The 18,344-nt window shown below is 36.7% G+C and overlaps 1 protein-coding gene across 1 annotated transcript in view; it reads left to right on the forward strand.

Moving 5' to 3' along the window:
• Positions 1-18,344, forward strand: part of ADGRV1 (adhesion G protein-coupled receptor V1) — a 561,037-nt gene that overhangs the window by 359,635 nt on the left and 183,058 nt on the right. The window contains exon 84 of the mRNA XM_016186350.2: positions 8,623-8,739. Coding sequence (XP_016041836.2) covers positions 8,623-8,739 — 117 coding nt within the window. The remainder of the gene's footprint in view (positions 1-8,622; positions 8,740-18,344) is intronic.

The raw sequence follows: 18,344 nt of genomic DNA on the forward strand, positions 1-18,344 counted from the left end.
GAGTTTTGAGCATGAATGGGTGTTGGATTTTGTCAAAGGCTTTCTCTGCATCTATTGAGATAATCATGTGGTTTTTGGCTCTGCTTTTATTGATGTGGTGAATGACATTGATTGACTTATGGATGTTGAACCAGCCTTGCATTCCTGGGATGAATCCCACTTGGTCATGATGAACAATCTTTTTGATATGCTACTGTATCCGGTTGGCCAAGATCTTGTTTAATATTTTGGCATCTATGTTCGTCAGAGATATTGGTCTGTAATTTTCCTTTTTTGTTCTGTCCCTATCAGCTTTTGGTATCAGGGTGATGTTGGCTTCATAGAAGGTGGAAGGGAGTATTCCTGTTTCTTCAATCTTATGGAAAAGCTTAAGAAGTATGGGTACTAATATTTCCTGAAAGTTTTGTACAATTTGTTTGTGAAGCCATCTGGTCCAGGACTTTTGTTGTTGGGGAGATTCTTAATAACGGTTTCAATTTCTTTGTCTGTGATTGGTGCATTTAGATTTTGTAGTTCTTAGTTCAGTTTTGGAAGGGCATATGTTTCTAGGAATTGTTCCATTTCTTCCAGATTCTCTAGCTTGGTGGCGTATAGTTCTTCATAGAAGTTTCGCATGATTCTCTGGATTTCTTTGGTGTCAGTTGTGATAGCGCCTCCATTGTTTACAATTCTATTAATTTGAGTCTTCTCTCTTTTTTGTTTGGTGAGTTTGGCTAGGGGTTTGTCAATTTTGTTTAATTTTTCAAAGAACCAACATTTGGCTTCATTGATCTTTTGTATGGTTCTTTTATTTTCGATGTTGTTTATTTATGCTCTAATTTTGTCCTTCTGGTTGCTTTAGGGTTCCTTTGTTCCTCTTTCTCTAAGTCTTTGAGGTGTGCAGTAAGGTCATTCATTTGAGCTTTTTCTTGGTGTTTAATATGTGATTGTATGGCTATAAGTTTCCCTCTCAGTACTGCTTTAGCTGTGTCCCAAATATTTTGATTGCTTGTGTCTTCATTTTCATTTGTTTCCAGGAACATTTGAATTTCCTGCTTGAGTGACTCTCTGACCCAGTGGTTCTTAGGGAGTATGTTGTTTAGTTTCCAAATTCTGTGACTTTTAATAATTTTCTGTTTGTTGTTAAATGTTAGTTTTACTCCATTGTGGTCTGAGAAGATACTTGGGATGATTTCGATGCTCTTCAATTTATTGATGCTGTCTTTGTGGCCTAACATGTGGTCTATCCTTGAGTATGTGTTATGTGGATTTGAAAAGAAGGTGTATTCCAGTTTTTTAGGGTGAAGGACTCTGAAAATGTCCAAGAGGTCTAGTCTGTCAATCTCTTCATTCAATTCTCTTGTATCTTTGTTGATTCTCTGCTTTGTTGATCTGTCTAAGTGTGAGAGTGGGGTATTGAAGTCTCCCACTATTATTGTATTACTATTGATGTATTTTTGAAATTCTTTCAGGATGTGCTTGACATATTTAGATGGTCCCTCATTGGGTGCATAGATGTTAATAATTGTTAAGTCTTCTTGGCTGATTGATCCTCTAATAATTATGTAATGTCCTTGCCTATCTTTTATTACTTTATTTAATTTAAAATCTATTGTGTCTGAGATGAGAATGGCTGTTACTGCCCTTTTTTGTGGTCCGTTAGCCTGTATGATAGTTTTCCATCCTTTCACTTTAAGTCTGGGTTTATCTTGTGACAGATGGGATTCTTGCAAGCAGCATATGGTTGGGTTATGTTTTCTGATCCATCCCCCCACTCTGTGCCTTTTGATGGGTGAGTTTAAGCCATTGACATTTATCGATATTATGTATTTAATGTATTGTAGTGCCATTGTTCAACAAATTTTTGTTTGCTCTGAAATATTGCAAGTATTATAGTGATGTTCTTGTTTATAAGAGGTCTTTTAGAACCTCTGTCAGTGCCGGTTTGGTTACGGTTGCCTCCTTTAACTGTTGTTTGTCTAAGAAGGTTTTGATCCCTCCATCTAGTTTGAATGAAAGTCTAGCAGGATATATTATCCTTGGTTGAAAGCCTTTTTCATTCAGGGCTCAATAGATATCTTGCCATTCTCTTCTGGCTTTTAGAGTTTGAGTGGAGAAGTCTGCAGATAATCTTATGGGTTTTCCCCTGTATGTGACTTTTTTTTTTCTCTCTTGTTTGTCTCAAAAATTTTTTTTTCCAAGTAGTATGTCATAACTTCTTTATCCAGTCATCTGTCTTTGCTTATTTAGGTGTGTTCCTATCCATATTTTTGGAATAGGGATTTTAATTATGGATTCTTGCTTAGAATTCAGGATCCTAGTCACTGTTTTATGTTTTACTGGTTCTTTTAATGGATTGGCTAAGGGGTTTGAGAAATTGAGACTCATAAAGACCTTTATTTTAAAATATTAAAAGTATCTTAGCAGATGCTTATGACAATGCTGAGGTGAAATCTTCTCATTGTGTTTTCATTTTCTCCCAAAGATGTTATAAACTGAAAATGTGAAAATGCTCTAGCTGACATCATACCATTTCTTTCTAGTTCACTTTTTTCTTTTTAAAAAAATTTTTTAAATATTTATTTATTTTCCCCTTTTGTTGCCCTTTTTTATTGTTGTTGTTGTTGTTGTTGATGTTGTTGTTATTGGATAGGACAGAGAGAAATGGAGAGAGGAGAAGAGGACAGACAGGGGGAGAGAAAGAAAGATAGACACCTGCAGATATGCTTCCACTGCCTGTGAAGCGACTCCCCTGAAGGTGGGGAGCTGGGGGCTCGAACTGGGATCCTTATGCTGGTCCTTGTGCTTTGCGCCACATGCACTTAACCTGCTGTGCTACCGCCCGACTTCCTCTAGTTCACTTTATTCATTTCATCATGCTGTGAGCTTTGTGTATGGTGCCCTAAGCACAGTATAAAAATGCACTATTTGATTTAATTTGAAGAAAATATCTGAAGCTAACAGTGTGTGACATCCTTTTACAATAATTTGTAATTTTTTATTAAAAGGGGGTTATACATATAAAATCATATGGGTGAAAGAATATAGCAATTACTGCAGGATTTTTTAAATAACTGGGGCCTTAAGTATATGTCTTTTCACTGCTTTAGGATATTTTAATTACAATGGAAAGGCAGAGAGAGACTGAAAAGAGAGAAGTAGAGACCCTTAACTAGAGTTTCTTCCAGTGCCTTAGTATCCCCCACCCCGATATGGTACCAGCTTTATAACCTGGTCTTTATGCTGACATACTTGGTTACTGACTCTCTAGTCTGGTTGCAGAATTTTTTTGTTGTTATTTTTCATTCTTCAAAAAGATAAAATATTTTCCTTTAAAGGCTATAGGAAGGTGTTTAGTTAGTCTACTTGTGAGTTAAGTTTCAACTGTGCTTATTTGATTTTGACTGTAGCAGGAACTAAAAGATATCAACAGGAACTAAAAAATAATTTTATATTTAAACAAGTGAATTATTAATCTAAAGTTCATATCAAAATCAGCTTCAATATTTTTTAAATTGAATCTAATAAATTTTAATTATTTTATATTAGCTAACCTTGTAATATATACAACTGTTAATATATAGGACTTCTAGGCAGGGGTAGATAACATAATGGTTATGCAAAGAGACTTTCATGCTTGAACCTCCAAAGCCCCAGGTTTGGTCCCCTGCACTGCCATATGCCAGAGCTGAGCAGACAGACAAACCATACAGGGCTTATTATATAAGTGTCGGTACTTTCTTAACTTTTTTTCAACCGTGTGTTCTTTATAATATGAATGCTGTGATCTCAAATTATGTGGTTCATTAGGGTTCCGATAAAATGTCTGTTTGATATTTATCACAGTCTCTAGCACAAAATACCATACATTAAATGATGATTGTTATTGTTGTCATTATTGATAAAAATAAATCAGGATTCCTTTTGCCATGTATCTTTTACACCATCCAGTGTTAAGTAATGACTCAAATATTTCTCAGAGAGAAATATTATCCTTTAAAGAAATGAAGGAAAACGTATGATAAATATTTACTAAGGATTATGAGATGAGACTCAATAATAGTTGAAATAATAATTCAGCTATTATTATTTTACAAAATGGCCATTTGAAGTATCTTTTTTATGTAGATAACAACTATCCCAATCTTCTTCTTTTTTGTTATAGGACAGAGAGAAATTGAGAAGGGGAGGGAAAGATAGAGGGAGAGAGACAGACAGACACCTGCAGACCTGCTTCATGGCTTGTGAAGCGACCCCCTGCAGGTGGGGAACCAGAGGCTCCTTGCGCTTAACCCAGTGTGTCACTGCCCACCCCCTGAATCTTTACAAAAGATAAGTTAGAATGAAAATTGAAGTGTATATTGACATTTATGAAAAAATCATAATATTTGATTTAAATGATATTTAACATTTGATTGAAGCAATTGTTTCAAGCATATGATAAAATAACTAATTTAATTTGATTGTGTGCATTCAGTCTAACTGGATGTTCCCAGTGTCCACCTGCCTCTGACTCTGAATAGTAATGAAATCACTTCATGGTATATGCTTTCATAGTTTAATGTCTGGTTACAATGCTTTTACAATGCAGGTAGCATTAGCAGGAGGTCTATGTTCTGTGCTATTTTTATTATTTTTTTTTTGCAACAGGGACAGGGGTACTCTAAACACAGCATATGTAAAGTATGTGCCACTTGAAAACTACAAATACATGGACTGATTTTTGCACCCTATTTTTTCACTATAGCAACTATAAAAAAGTAATAATTACCAAACCTGGCAGACCAGTTTTGGACGTTCAGTAGTTGCCAAATACTCTTGATTGTATAAAACAACTCACTGACAGACCTAAGATATTCAGAGACATATTTAATTTCTCATTCCAGGGTCTTTATTTTATTTTTTTTTACTCCAAGCATTATACTTATAATGCTTATAAATAGCTCAACTGTTAAATACAGGAAGTGGGGATTAGTTTAAATGGATGGGAGAAAGGAAGAAATGAAGGAAAGAAGGAAGGCCAGCCATGAAATTAAACATAATAGATTTTTCATTCTTTTACATGAACATCATGAGTGGGCTAGCCAGGAATATTTAACGTTTTGTAGTCAACAAGAGGGAAAAAAGACTGGCTCCATGAAATCAGTGGAAACTGTTAAATAAGAGGGTAGTAATAATGAAAATTAATTTTTTTCTGATGTTTTACATTCTCTTAGGAAAGACTGAAATGCATTAAAAGGAATCCAGGATAGAAGGTAAAGCTGGTAGTAGACATGCCATAGAGCCTTAAATTAATGAAGAAAAGGTACTAGAAATTCAGTGTGACATTATGCTAAGGTGGTTTATTCTAGGCAATTATCTGTTAAACATAGTTAATCAGAAGAAAACTCTCCATGATAGCCTTCCCTTAGAGTCACTTTCATTTCTGACTTGTACATTACTGTATAAGGGCATGAGATTGAGTGCCCATTACCAATGCACAAGGACCCAGTCCCCATCTGCAGGGGGAAAACTTTATGAGCAGTAGTGTTGAGTCTCTTTTTCTCCCGATATCCTCCTGCTTTCTCAATTTCTTTTGGTCTCTATTCAATAAATAAACAAATTCATAAGTAAGAGCTGGGTGGTGGTGCACCTGATTAAGCACACATATTACCAAGCTCAAGGATCCTGGTTCGAGCTCCTCCCCTTCCCACCTTTAGGAGGATTGCTTCACAAGTGGGAAAGCAGGTCTGCAGGTGACCTTCTCTCTTCACTTTCTCTAGCTCCCTCTCATTCCTGTTTTTCTCCATCCTACCTAATAAAATTTAGAAAGAAAAAGTTGCCAGTTGTGGTTGATTTGAACTGCTAGTGATAATCCTTGTGGCAGAAAATTTTGTGGTAGATATACAGATAATTTAAAAATAATCTCCTCAGGTGATTTTTTAAAAGTTGCACATGTGATGCAGATAAAAACTCAAACAAGGGAGCGGTAGCAAGGACCTGCATAAGGATCCCCGGGTCAAGCCCCTGGCTCCCCCCTGCAGGGGAGTCGCTTCACAAGCAGTGAAGCAGGTCTGCAGGTGTCTTTCTCTCCCCCTCTCTGTCTTCCCCTCCTCTCTCCATTTCTCTCTGTCCTGTCTAACAATGACATCAACAACAATAATAATAATATCAACAACAATGAAAAACAAGGGCAACAAAAGGGAAATTAAATATAAAAAATTAAAAAAACAAACAAATCAGCTACACAGCAGTGAAAGTGTCAGGATGTAAAGCAATGTTACAGAGTCAAAGTTTGATTGTTCACTGCTTGAAACATTGAAAAGCGCAAGGACCGGCATAAGGATCCCAGTTCGAGCCCCCGACTCCCCACCTGCAGGGGAGTCGCTTCACAGGCGGTGAAGCAGGTCTGCAGGTGTCTATCTTTCTCTCCCCCTCTCTGTCTTCCCCTCCTCTCTCCATTTCTCTCTGTCCTATCCAACAACGACAACACCAACAACAACTACTACAACAAAACAAAACAAAACAAAACAAAACAAGAGATTTTCCCATAAAAATTGAATTCTCCTTAGGGGGAAAAAAACAACCTAAGATACTCCTATTAAAAAAATCTACCTAGGGAGTTGGGCAGTAGTGCAGCAGGTTAAGCACACGTGGCATGAAGCACAAGGACCAGCAGATGGATCCCGGTTTGAGTCCCTGGCTCCCCGCCTACAGGGGAGTCGTTTCACAGGCGGTGAAGCAGGTCTGCAGGTGTCTGTCTTTCTCTCCCCCTCTCTGTCTTCCCCTCCTCTCTCCATTTCTCTCTGTCCTATCCAACAACGACGACATCAATAGCAACAACAGTAATAACTACAACAACAATAAAAAAACAAGGGCAGCAAAAGGGAATAAATAAGTAAATATAAATTTTTTTTTAAAAGTTAAAAAAAATTAATTGTGTCAAAGTGTGGTGCAAAGAAAGCAAACTTACTTCAAGTTCCTACCGGATCCTGAAAAGTGGCAGGCTCACTTCACAACGAACCATCCTGCATTTTGAGACACAAATTACTTGCTTTCTTCTTGAAACATCCCTCTGTCTTTCTTGATCAATGATTCCTTCTTTCAGCAGCCACTTATTGAACATTCTTGTGTTCAAAGCACTGTGTAAGGTCATAAAAATTTAACCTCTATACTGATGAGTGAGTGAGTTTATTTCTTGAGAGATTGCAGTATAGTATTATTGTTTCCAATTTTTCATCTACAATCACCATCTATTCTTTATGTTATAGATTTAAGCTCAGGAGTTATATATTAGAGAAGATACAGTATGGCAGGATAACATTATTTCACTCACTTTTTTATCAATTTCTTCAATAAGAGTTCCTTTAAAACCTACTTTCTGCAAAATTCCAGTCTTATAATGAAACTAACAATAACCAGAAGTATAATAAAAATAAATAATAAAGCATGTGAAAAGGTGATAGTAGGTGCAATTTTATTACATATTTATTTGTTTATTGGTTTGCAGAAGAATTAGAGCATCATTATGACATATGTGATTTAAAGGATTCAGCTAGGGACATCATGCATTAGAGTCCAAGGATTTATCCACTGTGCCACCTTACGGACTATCATACCTACAGTTTTTTTTTTTCTTAACTGAACAAAAAGTTGGACTGGGGTTTGTTTATGTGTCTGAAGAAGAGAAGAGTTACACATAATCGTTTGGTTGAGAATTCTCACTGTGGATGCTATTTGTAATGACAACTTGAAGTCTGTTGAAATAAAAATCCAATCATAAGAGTAATCATAAGATCTGAAATTTAAATCTTGTTTGCTATATATGTTCTTATTTTTCAGGCAAGATGAAGATGTTGGCAAAGTCTGAGCTTTTGCCGCCCCCCCCTTTTTTTCCCTCCCACCAATCTTGACTTAAACAAGGGATGATACTTCTGCTCTGTTTTCTCTTTTCTGCTTAGCTAGACTAAATGCAGTTCATAGAATTTTTGTTCATCATTGATAAGAGCAAGAATTACTTTGAAAATTTACACAAGAAAGCCTAAAACCATGTGTGGCATGATTTCATAGAATTCCCTTTTCCCTAGAAATACACATATCTATGTGCCAGTCCCTGTTCGGGCGCCATTATGCTGGGCTGGGCTAGCTTTGCATGCAGGAGACAGACGACCAGGGACTCATGGCTGAGCTGGGAAGCAGTATCTCTTTATTCATGTGGAACGCAGCACAATCTAAGCCAAGCTATCTCTAATCACAATCCTGTCCTTATATATACTCGCCAAGTAGGGTGGAAACAGGATGTGACGTAGAGAGGGTGGAGCGAAAAAAGATTGGTGGAAATTAGGGTGCACAATGAGAGGGGGCGGAGCAAAAAGACATCATGAACCAGTGGGGATTAAACCAATGCCCCTTAGTTAACAGTGGTTATGTAAATAGAATACAGTGTTAAGCAGGGGGGATTAAACCAATGAAACAGAAGGGGTCTTAGAAGCATACCAACATCTATGGATTTACAGAATATCTGTTGGTCTTACCAGTTTAGGAGACAAGTCAACTTACTTTTTTCTTTGTATGATTGAATCATAGATTCAGATTAAGAAGTTTACTTTCTTAGCATTCTTAGTTGATTTTAGTGTGATTTAAAATGAATTGTGTTTCTTACAGATTGTATTTCTGGCATCTGCCTATGCAAGTCCCCAGCTCACAGAGGAGAGCTGCTCAGCCTTGGCTGCGGCCATGCATTACCTGTATCTTTGCCAGTTTGGCTGGATGCTCGTTCAGGTTAGTACTTAATTCTCACCTCCACCCTTGAACTTTCTAATGGATTTGTATAAACTTTTAAAAAATATTTATTTATGTATTATTGCATAGAGACAGAGAGAAATTGAGAGGAGAGAGGGAGATAGAGAAGGAAAGAGACAGAGAGACCTGTCGCCCTGCTTCACCACTTGTGAAGGAAGCTCTCCCCTTGCAGGTGGACACCAGGGGCTTGAACCTGGGTCCTTGCGCACTATCTTGTGTGCACTTAACCAGGTGTGCCACCACCTGGCCCCTTTAACTTTTTAAATCTAATATTTTTATTTATATAGTATAATAATAATAATAATAATTATTATTATTATTATTACCTCCAAGAGTTATTGCTGGGGCTCAGTGCCTGCACTATAAATCTACTGCTACTGTGGCCACTTTCTTTTCTTTATATATTTTTCTTTTTGATAGGACAAAGAGAAACTGAGAGGGGAAAGGAAGATAGAAAGGGAGAGGGAAAGAGACACCTACAGACCTGCTTCAGTGCTTGTGATGCGACCCTCCTACAGGTGGGGAGCTGGTGGCTCGAACCAGGATATTTGTGTGGGTCCTTGCACTTTGTACTATGTGCACTTAACCCAATGTGCTGTTGTCTGGCCCCTATAATATTTTTATATTGAAATGGAAATAATTTTATGTATAACCCAGGAGACCAATGGAAGAAAAATTGTATAAGTTGTACAACGTTAGAGAACATAGTGAATTTGAGGAAATGGCATGAGTGACTAGTATAGTTTGAAATAAGGTAGTGGTAAGAAATTGGGCTTATGTTGCAGGCCTTATGAAGGATGGCATAGGTGCTGGGCAGTGCGCCTGGTAAGCATGCATAGCACTATGCGCAAGGATTCACACAAGGAACTGGGTTTGAGCCCCCTGCTCCCCACCTGCTGGGAGGGCACACTTCATGCCCTCTAATATCCCCCTCCTCTCTCAATTTCTCTCTGTCCTATTCAATAAAATGGAATAAAATAATTTTAAAAATTTTAAAAAAGGAAAAACTGTTGCTAGGAGCAGTGAATTCTTAATGCTGGCACTGAGCCCCGGCAATAACCCTGGAGGAGAAAAAAAATGGATAGCATGTAATTTAAACTTTTTTTCCGGCCCAGCAGTAGTCATAGAACTATTTTAAGAAAGGAAGTGACACATTAATATTTTAATTTTAGAAAGATCCCCTTCTTAGTGGTAAATTGGTGACAGGAAAGATTTGACATTAGGGTCAATTAGGTAATTTTAGGTATCTTCAGGAGAAAGAACAGGGTGATGTTAGTGATACAAACCAGGGACATTTCAGTAGAAGCAAAAAAGGGAAATGAAGAAGTTTTGAGATTCAAAAAACAAAAGTGTATGATCTAGACCTTGGTTATGAAAATTGTAAAAGTTGGAGCCAAGGGTATATCTCAAATATCTAACCTGTGTGAGTAGGTGTCTGGTGGTGCCCTGGGTCACTGGAGATTGGGACAAAGATAAACTGGGTGGAGGCAAGGGGTTCTGAGTGTGAAGTGCTTATGAGACCTCCAAACAGGAACTTGTAGAGGATTAAGATATGCAGGAACTAAAAGGGAGGAGGGGATTATTGTATGTTCTCAAATGCATCAGAAAATTGTTGAAAAAATTGGAAAGTGCAGCCATTTCTTTGAAAGAGAGCATTGCAGAGTCCAGAAGACCTGAAAAATCCTAGTGTCCTCTCTGAGGAGCTAGTAAGTCTTAGAGAGAAAATTGAATTCTGCTTTCTGACTAAAATCCCAAATTCTCCCTCTGTTATCCTCTGCTGATTTGCCTGATGAAGAATCTGATGTCTGTCTGAGTCAATTCAGTAGTATTAATGTCATGATTAAGTGGTTCAACTAAAATGATGCTTTGGATAGTGCTTTTATATAACTGTTTGCTGAGTTTTTTTTCCAAATTGAAGAAGGTTTCATATGTTTTTCCAAATATGATTATGAACTATTTTATACAAAGTAGTACACTGTGCACTTGAAACATTTTTGTTGTTAACTGAGAAATATGTTGGATACTGAAAGAAAAGTGAAATCATTATTATTATTATTATTATTATTGTTACGAGAAAATGCTACGTGGACTGTGGACTCACGGATATTTCCTGAGATGAAAATATAAGGGACTGAAGGAGAAGAGAAATTAATTAACTAGTGAATAGAACTAGTTGGAACAATTGGAGACCTGAGTCTGTGTTTCAAATTTTACTCTGAGATTGGCTTTTAAACCTTAATCAAGTTATTGACTCTCTACAAACTTTTGCTTTTCTATATCTGCATGTGGGACTAATAATTCTTACCTCATAGAATTATTATTTAATAGTTTGGAACAGCTCTAAGTATGGAAAGTTTGTGGTGTTTTTCCAAATTCCATCCAAACAATTATTATTTCCCTCGCCTGAGGTTTCCAGTGTTATGCTCAAGGTCACTGTCTGTCCCTGACCTATTCGATTTTTGAGGAATGATTTGGATGAATACACAAGAAAATTATCATATTGGGTATGCAGATGATAAAAAGTTGAAGAAATAATTAAAGCACCAAGTTTCAGGCTTTTGTAATACGGATAAAGCCAAGTGAGAAATTGTACTGATAGATTGAAATCTAGAAAAAGAGACACAAACTACTGAGGGGGTTATTATAAAAACATTGAAAGTTTTATTTAACACAGAATCATTAGCAGTCAACTGTGTGCCTGTTGCTCAAGACACAACAAATACAGTCACTATAAAATACAGACTTTGGCTACATTGATTATGTTATAAAGACAGCTTGAGGAAACCATGTAGCCTGCAATAATAAGACACACATAGGGTTGATATATATATCAACCGAGGTAGGAACATTTACCAGCCAATAAGAAGTCAGAAAATCCCTGTAGCAAATGGAGGCAGCTGAAGCTAGTTTACCTGGAAAAGAATTATAGGAGATAATAGGAGATGTAAAAATTGTCTGTAAATGCCATGGTGCTGCTGTTGGGTAAAGATGAAACAGAATAAACTGATCAAAAAGTGGGGAATATCTTGATTCATATTAGGCCTTTAAAATATTTATTTATGTCTTTATGAGAGAGAGAGAGAGAGAGAGAAAGAGAGAGAGAGAGAGAAAAAGGGAGAGAGAGAGGAAGGGAGGGGAGGGGAAGGAAGAGGAGAGGAGAGGTGAGAACCAGAGAACCGGAGAATCACTCTGGCAAATGAAATGCCAGGGATCGAACTCAGGACCCGTTGCCCAAGAATCCACTGCGTTATTTACTGTGCCACCTTGTGGGCCTCCAAGTCTTTTGTAACCAGTAAAATACTGTCAGACTTAAAGAGTCATTTGCTTAAAAGTAGATGGCCTCAAATCGCTGAATTACACTCACATGGGAAAATGACAAACTTCACATCTGTTTTAAATAGATTTCCTGCCTCAAGGATGGATGCATTGTGATATCAAGTAAGAGTTTCCCCAGTTTAATAGAGATTGTGTCTTCTATATCTCTTCTTCAAGTCTTAAGTAAATAGGATTGTGGCTGATGTACATTTAGTAAACTAACTAGATGATGTCTGTATGGCCATTGGTTTAGGAAAGCCACTTATTTAAAATCCAGTGAAGTTTAATGTATTTCAGATGGTGCGCCACACATTTTTCATGGTTTGTGGTATGACCACAAGGGAAAAATTTAATAACCTCTGAATTCTAGGTAGGTTACTTTAAATGAGTTATTTTGTGGGCAGAGGCTGTTACTTCACCAATCTGTGTTTTTCTATTTATAAAATACTGTCTCTGAATCTCTTTTGAAACTGGAATCTACTTTAAAAGTATTACTCAGAGGTTTAGATTAATGTTTGTCTAATCTGCTAGGCAAATAGGGTTAAGTTAAAGAAAATATATTGATATTTTAATGATTTTTACTTTAAATTTTTATCTATATAGAAGAGAAACTGATATTACTTATGTGAATGCATAGCTTATGACAAAGTATTGGCCATTCGCCTAAATATATTAGAATTATTGCTTATGTTAACTATCAATATCTTCAACATTAGAATAAATGAATTGAAGTGACTGTTATTTTACTTTATATACTTTTAATACATTATGATAATTTATTTTTGTACTAGAAGAACTTACAGAAAAGAATATATAGTGAGGGGCTGTGCTGTGGTGCATCTGGTTGAGCACACATGTTATATAGTGCGCAATGACCCAGGTTTGAGCCCCGGTCCCCACCTGCAGGGGGAAAGCTTTGCGAGTGGGGAAGCAGTGCTGCAGGTATCTTTCTGTCTCTCTCCCTCTCTATCACCCCCTGCCCTCTGGCTGTTTCTGTCCAATAAATAAATATATATATATATATATTTAAAATTTAAAAGTATGTAGTAGGGGTAGGTAACATAATGGCTATTCAAAGAGACTCTTATGCCTAAGGCTTCAAAGTCCCAAGTTCAATGTCCCAGCACCCCAGTTAGCTTTGGTTTGAGTAGTGCTTTGGTTTTTAAAAAGTGTATATTGGTAAAAAAAAATGCATAGCTTTTCTGATATATTTTCTTTTTTAATTTTTGGCTATATTTAGTTATTGGATAGAGATAGCCAGATATCAAGAGGCTTGGGTGAGAGAGACAGAGAGAGAGAGAGACCGAGAGGCCTGCAGGTGGAGAGAGATACCACTTGTGAAGCTTTCCCCCTGCAGGTGGGGACCTACGGCTCTAACTGGGGTCCTTGTGCATTGTAAGGTGCGATTAACCAGGTACACCACCACTCAGTCCCAACATTCTGTTTTCTTATCTGAATAGTCCGATTTGTATAACAGTGCCTCTCAAAGTGGGAGTTAGCATACTGGTTATGCAAAAGACTATTATGCCTGATGCACTGATGTCCCAGGTTCCATGGACACCACTGTAAGTCAGGGATATGCAGTGCTTTGGTAAAACAAAGCAAAACAAACAAAACAGCACTTCTGTTTGAGGACTGGGGGGAAGACAAAATGAATTAACACATAGAAGAGCTTAGAATAGTGCTGGTGTAGACTGCGTATTCCAACATATTACCATTTTGTGGACTTAGGAGCATGTTGAATATGTTCCTTTTCCAATATGATTTTCACCTTTTTTTTTTCCTTCTTCTAACAGGAGGGTTAACTTGGTATTATGGTAAAAGGCTGAATTGGAGCAAAACTGACCTTGAACAAAGTCCTAGCAGACTGGATAATCTCAACCCTCGTTAGTAAAGTCTGTGCATAGCAGCTCATAGCAAGCTCCATAATTGCAGGGCTCATGCTGCTCTATAGGCCTGACTCTCCTTTGTAGAGCTTGACAGGAATACAGTAGCAAATTATTTTCACCTATTTGTTTAAGACAAACAGCCACAGATTTCCTTTATGACCATGAAATTGGAGTTATACTTCTGTTTTTCTTTTCAAGCAAAATCACTTCATGATTACAATGAAATAACTTCCACTCTGTGAAAGCAGTGGGGGTCATATTAACTTTAAGGATGATTGACAGTGTGCATTTCAACTCTTGGAACATTTTTACTCTGTTTTCCTAGTTGCTGTGTTTTCATTACTGTTTTTTTCTGGTTTTGGCTTGCTTTTGTTAAGGAAACAGCACATATTAATGATATCAAACACAATCAAGCAGTGCAGAGAAATGGGAAATGAAAAGCGTAGCCATTTCTATTTCACGCACCCTCTGCTCTGCCGTGAATCCCATCCCCAAAGAGAAACACTTTTGATGGCTTCCTGTGTATCCCTCTTCTACAAATATGCAAACATTTACAAGGTTAACAACAAACATATGTGTGTACATTTTTGGTGTGTGTGGATTTAATGTAACTATATGTTGCATACATTTTTGTATATATGTTAAATTTACCAAATACACACTTAATATTTTTCTAGTCTATTCTGTAATTGGTTTTCTACTGTCCTATTAATGAAATACTGATTTTTTTTTTTGCCAGTAGCCCTTGTTATTATAAATGTTTCTTTCCTTTAACACCCTTACACTCTGAATATTTGTGTCCTATGGCATATTCATAGACTAAATTCCTTGAACTTACACTTCTGTTATTAACATCTTCATGAAATGTGAAACATGCTAACAGATGGATTGCCAGATCATGAGTTAACCCCTGAAGGAAACAAATCACAAATCAATTATTTATGATATTAGGACATAACATACATAGGTAGAAACTTAACTTTGTGCATATTCACTTGGTCCAATTTTATCATCAACTCCTCACACGGAGTCAAATTGATAGCCATCTTGTTGAATTCTGAGTAGTATCCAAACCTTAGAATGTCTTTACAGTCTGTTCATCTATTCTCTCATACCTGAGTTCATTTGAAATTTTAATGTTTTATTTTGAAATCTGTGCTTAGTTAAAGAAATATGTTTTATTTTTTAATGGAGAATAAGATTGAAAGACAATGGTCAACCTAACATAACTATTTCCAAATTGTACTGAGGCATTCTGATCTTATACCTTTGTTTATTTACATAGGCAGGCTGTGCAGCAGCTAAAGGACATGTTATTTATTTCTTGATGGAAAGACTACTTAGTGCCAGAGCATAGCAACAGGAAGAGAAATGCTAAAATTAGCTGTGTTTTCCCTTTGTCATTGATTTAATTTTTAGGGACATCAAAGGTACTGAGGACAGAAGATTGGTAATTACCAAGATAAAATGTCATACCCAGGAAATACTAAATTCTGCAGTCCTCAGAGGCTTTGAATTTTATTTCATGCAAAATTTGTTAAGAAAGCAAAAGGATAACTGGAGAAAGGGCATGTGGTAACATTTCTTAGACTCTCTTCTAAAATAAATGACTAAGAACATCTGGTAATGACAGAATTAATAATATCCTTCATCTCTGACTATAAATCAGTTCAAGGTTTCTGGTGACACAATTTATAACCACATATTGAATGACGGACTGGATATTCAATTTTTCATTTTATTATGCATACTATAAATTTTATGAGGCTCAAAATAGCCTATTTTTAGCTGAAAATGCACTGCTCTTGGGCTGGCAAAGATATTCACTTGAGTAGTGCACTTATTTGCTATTTGTGTAGTCCAGGTTGAAGCCTAGCCCCCACCATATCGAAGTTGGTCTCAGTGCTGTGCTTTCTTCTCCTTCTGTCTCTTTCTACTACTCTGTTGGACTATCTTAAAATATCAATATAAGGCAATGAAGGCCAGAAGATGACTTCCCACCCCCCAAATGCATTCCTTTACTGCACTTTAGAAATTGACTAAGGGTGTTATGTTACTATCTATTATACTAATATAGTGGATTTTTGTTTATGGAGAATATGAAAGCATAGTTATGACCATGATAATCAAATGATTAGCATGTCTTTGATCTTTCTTTGTGGACATTTGGAAAATTAGAGGAGTGGTTACTGAAAACATCGCTGTAAAAATAACTAATAAATAGATCTACGTAGAAATACACACTTACAGGGGGCTGGGTGGTGGCACACCTGGTTAAGCACACACATCATAGTGCGCAAGGACCTAGGTTCAAGCCCCTGGTCCCCACCTGCAGGGGAAGGTTTCACAAGTGGTGAAGCAGGGCTGCAGATATCGCTTTATCTCTCTTTCTCTGTATCTCCCCTTCCCCTCCCAATTTCTCCCTCTCTCTACCTAATAATGAATAAATAAAACAATTTTAAAAGAAGTGATACAAGTTTACATTCTTAAAGTTTACTATTTTAGTTTATTTTTGTCTATATTTGTCCTAAATTTTATCTGCATGTTTTAGCTGGTTGCTTTGAATCATGTTACTAATTCTTGGAAATACAGCTTTCCCATACTGAATGTCTTCCAGTGTATCAGAGTATAATAAAACTCAGAATAACAGTACTGTGATTAAAGGGGAGAGGTCTACATCTGTTTACTTAGATGATCAATGTTGGTTTTGTGTTTCCTTTCTAAAATCATTGTGTAAACAGTTTTAAATTTTCATTTGTCATTGTTGACCGTCTTCAGTGGGAGTTCACTCAAATTACTTAAGTTTACCAGTTCTCAAATCCATTTTGGCATGTGTGTATGTCTGTCTACTGCATTGCATAGCTACCTTTCAACATTTGTATCCTGAAGATCTAATATAAGTTATAGTTTAGTGTCAGCCGAGGTTGAAAATGAGAAAGGATTATCTTTATAATTCTACCAGGAGAATGCACTGTGAATGACATAGGATGGTAGGGAAGTGTGTGGGGGGAAGCCTAATAATAATAATAATAATAATAGTGATGATTTATGTCAATGTCTGTGACTTTCTGCAGAGCCCAGTAAGTTTTAGTCTTCACAAATCACGTTGGGTATATGTTCTATTCTCTGTTCACTAATAAACTGTGTATAATCATTTATATTATTATTCACTAAAATTTTATACTCTGAGTGTACAACTTTGTAATTTCTCCATTGCTTCATTTCTGTAAATTGTATTGATGGCAGGAAATTTTCAAACATATTATTAATTAGTTTTCAAATTCTGTTAATCTGGATTTTTGCATAGGTTCTCTTAAGTTATAGTTACCCAAGTAATCTTGAAGTCCTGGTAATTGTGATCAAATACTTATACCATATCCTTCACAGATAGTCAATAATGAAAATAAGAAGGTAGTAATTTGAATATACCAGTGTTTAGAATTGACATTTAAGATGTGGCTCTATGATGACATCATTGAATTTTAAACATCACAAAATTCTTTATGCAGTTATTTTTCAGAATGACTAATTGTAGGGTTTTTATTATTATTTTTATTATTATTGCCACTAGAGTTATTGCTGGGCTTCAGTTCTTGCTCTATAAATTTACCACTCCTGGTAGCCATTTTTTTCTCCTCTCTCTCTCTCTCTCTCTCTCTCTCTCCCTCTCTCTCTCCTTTTTGACGGTATAGAGGGAAGTTAAGAGAGGAGGGCTAAAGGGAGAGGAAGACAGACACCTGCAGCCCTACTTCATTGCTTGTGAAGCGGCCCCCCCACCCCCCCACAGGTGGGGACCAGGGACTTGAACCTTGTATTCTGACTCCAATTTGTATACATTAATACAATTGTTTAGACTTGGATTAATGTGGTTTATGTAGTTTAATTAATATGTATTAATAAGATCTGAAGTTCTTCATCACAGCCAGTAACATTCTAGGCTGTACTCATTTCAGGACCAGTCTTCCTCAAGTGGCAAAGTAGCCTCACCCAGACCTTTACTTTGGCACAATATACCAAAGCCAATCCAAACTCTACTTTGTGTTTTCCCTTTCTGTTGTTATTTCTCAGCTTCTATCCCTTAGTGAGATCATGCCATATTCATCCTTTCTGGCTTATTTCACTTAACGTGATTCCTTCAGGCTCCATCCAAGATGAAATGAAGAACTCAGTTCACTAAGGCCTCAAGAGAGATTACAAGCAGGAATGGACGGCTTTGTCTATCCATTGCTCTCATCAAACTTACTCTCTCTTTACAAACATGCTGTCTTCACTGTGCTTTTGTATGCCATCACTGCTGAAGTTTATCCTTCTTTTTCCCATTAACCAGGTCAGACTGTCACTTAATTTCAAAGGACTCAAAGATAAGTGGCTGCTTCAGTC

Source organism: Erinaceus europaeus, chromosome 11 (genome assembly GCF_950295315.1).
Source record: "Erinaceus europaeus chromosome 11, mEriEur2.1, whole genome shotgun sequence".
NCBI lineage: Eukaryota > Metazoa > Chordata > Mammalia > Eulipotyphla > Erinaceidae > Erinaceus > Erinaceus europaeus.